Source organism: Vombatus ursinus, unplaced genomic scaffold (genome assembly GCF_900497805.2).
Source record: "Vombatus ursinus unplaced genomic scaffold, bare-nosed wombat genome assembly UNPS02014198.1, whole genome shotgun sequence".
NCBI lineage: Eukaryota > Metazoa > Chordata > Mammalia > Diprotodontia > Vombatidae > Vombatus > Vombatus ursinus.
Genome location: NW_020953976.1, coordinates 564,163 through 573,884, shown reverse-complemented (window position 1 = coordinate 573,884; position 9,722 = coordinate 564,163). Strand labels below are relative to the sequence as shown.

The 9,722-nt window shown below is 49.9% G+C and overlaps 1 protein-coding gene across 3 annotated transcripts; it reads left to right on the top strand.

Moving 5' to 3' along the window:
* Nucleotides 1-2,292: 2,292 nt before the first annotated feature.
* LOC114041875 (platelet glycoprotein VI-like) lies at nt 2,293-9,389 on the top strand. Of its 3 annotated transcripts, XM_027860538.1 has the most exons (10): nt 2,293-2,384; nt 2,677-2,709; nt 2,885-3,172; nt 4,958-5,242; nt 6,398-6,436; nt 8,127-8,246; nt 8,340-8,382; nt 8,463-8,500; nt 8,608-8,654; nt 8,901-9,389. In XM_027860538.1, exons 1-10 carry the CDS (start codon nt 2,348-2,350, stop codon nt 9,012-9,014), a joined length of 1,044 nt encoding a protein of 347 aa, XP_027716339.1. In that variant the 5' UTR covers nt 2,293-2,347; the 3' UTR covers nt 9,015-9,389. The 3 variants fall into 3 exon arrangements, with proteins under 3 accessions (XP_027716339.1, XP_027716340.1, XP_027716338.1); XM_027860539.1 differs by lacking the exon at nt 2,293-2,384 and having other exon boundaries at nt 2,694-3,172; nt 4,958-5,057; nt 5,178-5,242; XM_027860537.1 differs by lacking the exon at nt 2,293-2,384 and having other exon boundaries at nt 2,694-3,172.
* Nucleotides 9,390-9,722: the final 333 nt, after the last annotated feature.

Genomic DNA, 9,722 nt, shown 5'->3' with positions numbered 1-9,722 from the left:
TGAATATTAAGATATTAGACACATTTGCTTCTGGACCAAAATGTTGTGAGGATTACTGTTTTGTAGTATAATTTGGGCCCTGGTACTGCTAGGCCCCCTTCCTTACCAATACTGTTCACGATCTTCCTCAAGATCCTTGACCTTTCTGGCCTCCAAAAGAATTTTATTATTATTTTTCCTGGTTCTTTAAAGAAATTCTCTTGTAGTTTAATTGGTATGGTATTTGTTCAGTAAATTAATTTAAGTAAAATTGTCATTTTTATTCTATTAATTTATTCTACCTATTATCAATGAATATTTTTCCAATTATCTAGGTCCATTTTTACTTCTGGAAACAGTAATTTACAGTTGTATTTATATAGTTTTTGTATATATCTTGGCAGGTAGATTCTCAAGCATTTATACATGCTATAGTCATTTTAAATGGAGTTTCTCTTTCTATCTCTTCCTGCTGGGTTTTCTTGCTATCATACAGAAATGTTGATGATTTGTGTGGACTTATTTTATATCCTATAATTTTGCTGAAGTTATAATTTCTGTGTTCTAAAAAATATTCACTTCTTTCATTTAAGCTATTTTCTTGGCATATCATTGGACAAAAAAGTTTTCTAATAGTACTCTATTTCTTCTTCAATTGTTATGAATTCTTCATTTTCACTTCTGATACGGTCATTTGGTTTTCTGCTTTCTTCTTTTCAATCAAATTAGCTAACAGTTTATCATTTATTATCTCGTTAGGGTTTCCTCCCCCAAAAAACGGCTCCTAGTTTTATTTATTAATTCTGTGCTTTTTTATTTTCAATTTTGTTCATCTCTCCTTTGGTGTTCAGGATTTCTATTTTGATATTTAATGGGACTTTTTAAATTTATTGGCTTTCTGACTAATTTGCTTCTGCCTTTGTGTCCCCTGGGGCAGTATGATATGGTACATAGAGAGCTGGCTTCTGAGGTAGGAAGACTTGAGTTTCAGTCTAACCTCTGACACATTCAGGCTAGGTGACCCCGAGCAAGTCACTTCAACTCTCAGTGGCACAGATCACTCTTCTAGGCAGGAAGTTTCAAATGCATTGTACATCTATCCAAGAAGTTCTCTACTTTAATAACCTTGGTGCTTAGCATGGCACCAGGCACAGAATAGGAACTTTATAAAAATATTTTCGAATGAGTGTTGAATTGAGACAAGAATAGAGAGACAGAGACACAGGAGAGATGAAACAGAGGCAGAGAAGGGAGAACTAGAGAGACAAAGAGAGAGAATGGGGAGGAGGAAAAGAAAGAAAAAGAGAGAAAGGAGAGAGAAACAGAAGAGAGATGAGACAAAGAAAGAGAAGAGAGGGACAGAGATAGAGAGATTGAAAAGAATAAAGAAAGAGGGAGAAACAAGGACACAAAGAGAACCCAAGAGAAACAGAGAGAAAAAGAGGTAGGGGAAGAGACAGAGAGACAGACAAAAAAGAGGAACAGAGGGACTGAGGGACAGAGACGGAAAGAGAAGAGAGAGTGGGGGGAGGACAGAGACAGAGAGACAGAGAGACAGAGGGAGAGCATAAGGCAGGAACAGATGAGAGAGGGACATAGAGATGGGGCCAAAGAGAGATAGGCAGGCAGCATGATAAAGACCAGCACGTGGGGGCAGACAGAAACACACACACACACCCCCACACACACCCCAAGGACTGAGAAACCAGAACAAAGAGATATAAGCAGAGAAACACACAGATGCCAGAGAGAGAGAATCAGGAAACAAGACAGAAAAAGTCACAGCCAGAAGCAGAGTGCACCCACGGAGATCTAGAGACATTGGCTAGGAGATACAATGAGTGGGACAGAGACAGAGAGGCAAAGAAACAGGACAAGGAGGAGATGGGGTTTCCCGCCTGCCCATCTGGCCAGGCTTCGAGCCATGATGAAGGGAAGGGGAGGTTGTCCCAGGCCAGGGTCTGGTTTAGGGACCAGGTTGAGAAGCATGGAGCCCAAGACAATCTTGCCCATTGCCCATTGGAGGAAACTGAGGCCTAGAGAGGGTCAGGGAGTAGGCCAAGGCTACACAGCAGATGCAGGCCAAGTCAGCCCTTGAACTGAGGCTTGCTGATGTCGCATCTGGGGCTGGTCCCCCAGGCCTTCTCAAGAGGGCTCTGACTTGTCATCTAGTAGCCGGAAGCTGGTTGGAGTTTGGCCTGAGTCTCCTCTGGAAACCACATTGAGGAGGGTGTTATTTCCGCCTACAGCGAGGCTGAGCGATTGGAAAATTTAGAGTGGGGCTCAGAACGCCACATCCTGTACCTTCTAAGAGTTGCTTGCCCATCTGTCCATCTGTCGGCCCATCTCCTCACACACACCAGGAGCCATGATGGCCTCCACACTCTCTGCCCTGCTGAGTCTCGGTGAGTTCTGGGGAGAAGGGATTCAAGACCCCTGAGAAGAGAGGGGTTTCACAGCTTAAAGATGACCAAGTCAAGTCCCGACCCAATCCCCACATACCCATTTTTAAGAGGAGCAAACAGAGGAAATGGCTAGCTTGAGATCCTGCTGTAAGTTGGGGACAGAATTAGGATTCTAATGCAGATTTCCCAGTGTCCAGCTCTCCTTTCTGGCTCTAGTCCCCAAGGCCTCCCTCCCCTTGAGGTGTTTGGTGAGTTGGACATGGGTTCTGGAGCTAATGGTCCTCTGTCACAGGGCTGTGCCTGGGCCTGGAGATGGGAGATGAAGGTGAGTGCATCCCCTCAACCTTGGCCCCTCCCTTGTTCCTCTTCACCCTCCCAGCAGCCCCTGGGGACCAAGGACAAGAGGGTCAAGGTTGGGCTGATGGGGGTGACCAGAAGAGGGAAGGAGGGAGTCAGGGGACCACAGGGAAAGGGAATAACCTCTTGGAGCTCTGGCCCAGCTTCTCTTCCAGACACATTCACCAGACCCTCCCTCTGGGCTGAGCCAGGCACTTTGATCCCCGTGGGAACAAATGTGACCCTCTGGTGCCGAGGCCCTGCTGGGGCAACGCGGTACTGTGTGCTCAGAGTAGGGCTCTCTGAGTGCAGGAGCCCGTCCAGGCCTCAGACCGAGGTGCAGTTCCCCATCTTATCTGCGGCAAACGAGGATGCAGGACAGTACTGCTGCCTCTACTGGACCCGATCCCTCCGGTCCCAGTGCAGCCACCCCCTGGAGTTGGTGGTGACAGGTGAGGGAGGACCCCCCCCCCCCCAGCCCCAGGCTCTGCTCCTCAGCCAGGCCTGGCGGCTTTGTCCGCTGAGGCCACCCTGGTCTGCAAGCCACAAGAGGACTTCTCTGAGCCTCCCCTCCTCAGGGTTCCCCACCCCATCCCACCTCACCTGTATCTTTCTCCCCCTCCTCTTCCCAGAGCTAGCCCGAGCCTGTTTCAGATTGCTCGCTGTCTTGGTGAAGAGAGAGGGACAAATTTTGGAACTTAAAATTTTACAGAAATGAATGTTGAAAACTGTCTTTACATGTAATCTGGCAAAACCTAGGGAAATTAGAGCCTGTTGAGTCTGGCCTCTTTATTTGACAGAGGGGAAAACTGAGGTCTCTGTTTGTGGGGTATTTAGGGGAAGAGACTTACCCAACATCAACTAGGTGGCTCTGTGGATAGGCGGCTAGGCCTGAAGTCAGGAGAACTCGAGTTCAAATCCTGCCTCAGACATTGCTAGCTGTGTGACCCTGGGCAAATCACACAACCTCTGCCTCAGCTGCCTCAGCTATAAAATGGGAATAACTACCAGGGTTGTTGTGAGGATCAAATGGAATGATAGTTATAAAAGTGCTTAGCACATAGTAGGTGCTATAAGAATGCTTGCTCCCTTCCCCCTCCTCCAGGATCACGCAGGTAATATGAGGCAGAACCAGGATTCCAAGCAAGCTGGAGCCCCATCCTCTCCTAATCCAGGAGCCAAGAGCCCTGGCGGCTCCACCCCGTGTCCCCCTCTGCCACGCTGGCCCATGAGCTCTGTCCCACGCTCACTCCCCAGCTCCCTTCTTCCCCACTTTTCCGTATCTATCGCTGGTGCTTGGCCGGGATCATTCCTTCACTCACTCACGCACTCAGACATTCCTTTAAGGAGCCAGCCCTAACCTGGAAACCAGAGAGAAGATGAGAACTGTGGGGAACTTTAGTCCAGAGAGCAGGAGGCTGGGGGGGAGAGGGGAGAGGGTGGGGGGATCCTGAGGGCAGCCTGCGGCAGAGGCCCCAGAGGGGAGAGCCGGAAGCAGTGGGGGCAGGTCACTGGACCTTTGGGGGCCAGGGTAAAGATGGACTTCCCTTCCATGAGAGCTGCCCTTCAAGGCTTCAGGCTGCCCCTTGTTGGGGGCCGTGGACCAGAAGCCAGAGGACCACTTGTACCGAGTCTAGTGGCGATGGGGGAGTGATGAACCTTGTTATGGATGGGCCCAGATGCCTCTCAGGCATCTCTTCCACTTGCAGGGAGGATTTGTCAAACATGGCTCCAGGATCTCAGCCTGGGTTTCTTCTATAGGCTTCCAGCCCAGGCCATTCCCCCCTCAGTCCAAAGAAGGAAAGACCCCTGGACCTACAACTGCCCTATCCTTCCCTAGTTCAGATCTCAACATAAAGAAGGAAGAGGGCAGCTCCTCTTTTTTTAAAAATTTTTTTCTAATCCTTAATACTATTTTTTTCCAATTACATGTAAAGATAGTTTTCAATGTTCATTTCTGTAAAATTTTAAGTTCCAAAATTTTTCCCTCTCTCTTCCCCAAGGCGGGGAGCAATCTGAAACAGGCTATACATGTACAATCGTATTAAACATATTTCCACATTAGCCATGCTGTGAAAGAAGAATCAGAACTAAAGGGGAAAACCAAGAGAAAGAAAAAACAGAAAACAAAAATAAAGTGAAAATCATCTGTTTGGATCTGCATCCAGACTCCACAGTTCTTTCTGTGGATGTGGTTAGCAGTTCCTCTTTAAACCAAGGGTCTCCTTCCCCTCCAGGTATATATGAGAAGCCAACCCTCTTGGCCCTGCCCAGCCACTCGGTGGGCACAGGGAAGGATGTCATCCTCCAGTGTAAGGTGGAATCCAGATCCGACAGGTTTGCTTTGTACAAGGAGGGAGACGCCCACACCTACACGGGTTACGAATGGAGGTCTCGGGCCAACTTCCCCATCCCTGCTGTAACCAGAGCCCATGGGGGCACCTATCGATGTTACAGTTTTTCCAGCGACTCCCCCTACCATTGGTCAGCTCCCAGTGACCCCCTGAAGCTCATTGTCACAGGTAAGGCAGCCCTCATCCAGCCCCCTTCCCTCCCGTATGGGAGCTGTCCGTTTTTCAAGCTTTACAGGCTGATAGGCTTTGTCTGGGATCAGGAAGGTACTTCCTCAGGAAGTGTGGGCATGCTGAGGAGAGAGACATGGCAGGCACCATAGATCTGGGAGTCACTTGTTGAGATGATGGCCATGCCAGCAGGGCCTGAGGGGTATAGGGAAAAAACAGGAGAGGATGCAGGAAAGAATCCTGGAAACGTCCACGTATGGAATATGAGGTCTAGAGTATGGAGGAGAAGGAGATGCGGGGGAGGCTGGGTCAGGAAACCCCAGAGAGGACAAGAGGCTGGGGGAGGGGGTCCATGCCATCAAATGCTTCAGAGACAAGCCTAGCAAGAGAAGGACTGAGAAAAGGCCCCCAGACCTGGCAATAAAGAGATCGTTGGGAACACAGCAGAAATCCCTTTTGGTCGAGGGATGGGGTCAGAAGCCAAGCGGCAAAAGGTTTAGAAGTGAGGGGAAAGTGAGCAGGGTTAGACCAGGAGCCCTGAAGACCCTTCCGAGGAGTCTTGCTGAGTCAGGGAGGGCAGCTCCAAGGGATGGCCAGGCCGGTGGGGGACGTGTGAGCAAGTTCGTGGGCAGAAGGGAAAGGGGGCTAGAATTTAAGAGACAGGGGTTGATCACAGGGTCAAGTTCATAGACAGAGGGAGGGGAGGGGCCCAAGCAGAGCAGCTGACTTTAGTCAGAAGGGCTGTCTCTTCCACCAATGAATGAGAAAATAGAGATGTTAGAGGGGATTTGAGGGATAGAATCAGAACAAAGGGGCTCATAAGGAACAAGCAGGCATTCTGGACTTGGAGTCAGAAGGTGTGAGTTCAAAACCTGCCTCAGTCACTTACTAGCTGGGTGCCTCTGTGCAAATCCCTTCCCTCCCTGGGACTCCTCAGTTTCCTCGTCAGTAAAATGAGAAGGTTGGGCCCTTCCAGCTCTGGACTGTGAGTCTGTTTCTTTGTCAAGCTATACACGTCCTTTGAGCTCATCGAGTCCAAGGCTCCGCTTGAGATACATGCCCAAGAAGGGAAAGACACTTATCTCTGTCACACAGCCGGGTCTCGCTGGGCACCTTCAGCCCAGCTCCTGACCCCACTCCTCTGGTCCTTCCCAGAAACCTCTCCAAGGCCTGGAACTCAGGACGACCTACTGGGTGAGTAACCAGAGGCTTTCCAGGATGGAGAATGGAGAGGGGCTGGGGGCTGGGTGTGAAATGCTGCCACCTCCCTTCATACCACAGCGCCTTCAGAGCCTCCTCTGCCTTTCCCACCTCCTAAATCCAACTTCTGTTTCCATGTCCAAAAAGGGAGTAACCCAAGTGTGGGGAAGTGTCACTCTCCTCAGAATGGGACCTCCCTGAGGACAGGCTGCAGAATTATAAAATTAGGGAGTTGAAAGGGGTAGCTCAGTGCATAAAGTGCCAGGCCTGGAGTCAAGAAGACCTAAGTTAAAATCTAGCCTCAGACACTTACTAGCTGTGTGACCCTGGGCAAGTCACTTCACTCTGTTTGCCTCAGTTTCCTCATCTGGAAAATGAGCTGGAGAAGGAAACGGCAAACCACTCCAGTATCTCTGCCAAGAAAACCTCAAATGGGGTCACAAAGAATCTGACATGACTGAACAACAACAACAACATAGAGTTTAAAAGGACTTCAGCTGACCTATGCCCAAAAATCATCCCTTCTAGCTCAGAGAGGTGCTTGTCCACCCTCTGCTTGAAGCCCCCCACTCAGGCATGAGGACCCCACCATCCCCTAGGTGGCCCATTCTGATGGGGTTTCATTCAGTTTCAGAAGCTGAGACCTTTGCCTGTTTTCCCTTCCTCCCCAGCCCTAAAAAGAACCTAGCTCCAGTTTGTCTATGATTGCCAGAAAAACCTTAAATTTTTAGTTCCTTATAGATTCACCTTATCTCCCTTCCAAAGCCTCAGCCTTACCTTTTAATCTTATTCAAATGCACCTTTGCCCCTAGCCCTAAAAAGAAGTTTGTCCCAGAAAACCCCTCCTTATCTACTCTCTTTATCTCCCTTTGAAAGCAAACTTCTGCCTTCCAGTTCCCAACCCCCCCCCTTCCTCTGACCACCCAAAGTTATTTTAGTGTCAACTGGCCTTTCATTGTGGCTACACCCAATCTCCCCTCCATTGTTTTACCTTCCTATGGCCCCTGGCCATTTCCTACCCTTAATCCTAGCTAGGCACCAGGAGGTCCAGGTCCCAGGAGTTCCCTTCACCCCAGCTTACTAGCCAGTCCCATCCAGATCTCCTTAGGCCCCTCCTCCCGTCACCACAAACTACTTGGCCACTCCTAGATCCCTCCCACAGTCTTTCTGTATATAAGGTCCATTTTGTCTCTACCAAGATGCTGAGAATCTCACGCCCAAATGGCTGAGACTGTCTCATGCCCGCTGGTCCTTACCGGTGTCACCTGGCTTAAGATCCACTTTAGCCCCCATTCAGATGCTGAAAACCTCTCACGCCTAGAGGCTGAGACTCTCATACCCACTCATCCTCAGTCACCTGGCCTATATGAGATTTATCTTTAATAAACTTTTTCTCTGGCTGGACGAAGATTTGGGTTGAATTCATTCAGGCAGACCCAGTGCCACGATCTTGGGGGGGTCCATTCGAGCACCCCCAAACCTCTAGACCTCTTCAATTCCACTTTGGGATAGCTCAAGTTTTTAGAAGCTTTTCCATAAATCAAGAAAAAAAAACCCGTCTCTGTAAATTCTCTCGTGTTACTAGTGGATTCCTGAGGGCCAGTCTTTGTCTCCCCCTCAGACTGGGAACTCCTAAGGGGCAGGTTGGGGTTAACTCGGCTTCTCCCCACTTGGTCTTCATCAGGAGCTTCCTCAGGTCTCCCGAGGCTCTGGCAAGGGATCCTGACAGGCGTCTCACTGCTCTCCACCTTGCTCTTCCTCTTCTTTGTCCTCCTTTGCCACCACCAGCATCTGGCCAGACTCAGTGAGTCCTTGGGGCTGGGGGGGAGGGGATGATGCAGGCTTGATAGGGGATGGCCGCCACCCTCTGGAGCCTCACCCCTGACTCTCCTTGCAGAGACCGAGGGCAGAGCGTCAGAAGGCAAGGAGACCCTGAGGAGGTAGGGGCCCCACAGACACTCTATTCCCTCTGGGCCCCTTCCTCCCTCCTTCTTCCTCATCATTCTGTCTTCTTCCCTAGCTACAGCCCAGCTGGGGCCCTGCAGGAAGAGACCCTGTGTAAGTGAGAGAGGGGATGTGGCAGGGGCAGCAGGACCTGGAGTGTTGGAAGGGAATGTCTGACCCTGGGGAAATCTGACTCCTCTCCTCTCTCCTCTTACCTGCAGACACAGCAGTGAAAAGCAGCAGACAGAGCAGAGAGGAGGACCCTGCTGTGAGTCACTCAATACAATTCAACAATGATTAAGCACCAACCTCTACAAGGCACTAAGCATAGTCCCCCCCTAGAGGAAAGACTGACCGGTTTCTGCCCTCCAGGAGCTCACTTATGTTCTCCTTCTGTCCGCAGCAGTGAACCACACTTTCAGTGTACAGAAAAACCTGACAAGTTCTGCAGGCATCACCCCTTGCACCACCCCCACCCAGCTGGCTCACTCTCATCTACTCTTCTTCTCTACAGGCCCAGGACCTCCAGGAAGTGACCTATACCCAACTGAGGCACCCAAGCCCGAGTGAGGGCCCTGCCTGGGCTCCATCCCATCCTCTATGCACCACTGGTCATCCAGTGAGCTAAGCCCATCCCAGGGGAGGAGGGAGGAGCTCTCCCCATTTTCACCTCTGCGTTCTGTGAGCGTGCCCTAAACTAAAGCAAAGGAAGTCCAGGAGATCTGACCCTGGCACCCGGGAATTTTTAAAAATAAGTTTTATCAGTGCCTTATATTTTCTGCATTACAAACATTTCGGGACATCCCCAGTCATCCCACCCCCAGTTCACCTTTCCTTTGTAACAAAGAAAAAACAGTTGAGCAAAACCCAACAGCATGCAACATTTTGCACACACAGTCTTCCACCTCTCTACCCAAACGCAAGGAGTCCCTTCCCTCTCCCAACTTCCCTCCCTTCCCTTCCTTCTTTCCTTTCCTTTCCTTTCCTTTCCTTTCCTTTCTTCTCTCTTCCCTTCCATCCTCTCTCTTCTTTCTCTTGCCTTCTCTTCAGCTAGCATTGGTCATTATAATTGCACACTGCTTGGCCTCCATGATCTTTTCATTCACATTAGTATAGTCTCGGCTGTCATGAATCAGGACTAACTGGGGCCCCTCTGATTTTTTCAGGCTCAGACTAGACCAAAAGGAGACCCTTGCAGGGTGTTTCACAGTTAACCAAAGGAAGTCCATTGGCCATAGAAGGGCAGGGAGTCAGCTCGCACGTGGCATCACTGATGCAGCAGGGCTCAGCTCTCCTCCTCTGGGTTGTGATGCAAGACTCAGGCCGGTCAGCCAGC

Excerpts from the sequence above, each read along its gene's own strand:
- LOC114041875 (XM_027860537.1), top strand. The coding sequence starts at position 2,704 with ATGAAGGTGAGTGCATCCCCTCAACCTTGGCCCCTCCCTTGTTCCTCT. Across the intron at positions 5,243-6,397 it reads CCTGAAGCTCATTGTCACAG|AAACCTCTCCAAGGCCTGGA; the intron begins GTAAGGCAGCCC and ends GGTCCTTCCCAG. Across the intron at positions 8,383-8,462 it reads GGCAAGGAGACCCTGAGGAG|CTACAGCCCAGCTGGGGCCC; the intron begins GTAGGGGCCCCA and ends CTTCTTCCCTAG.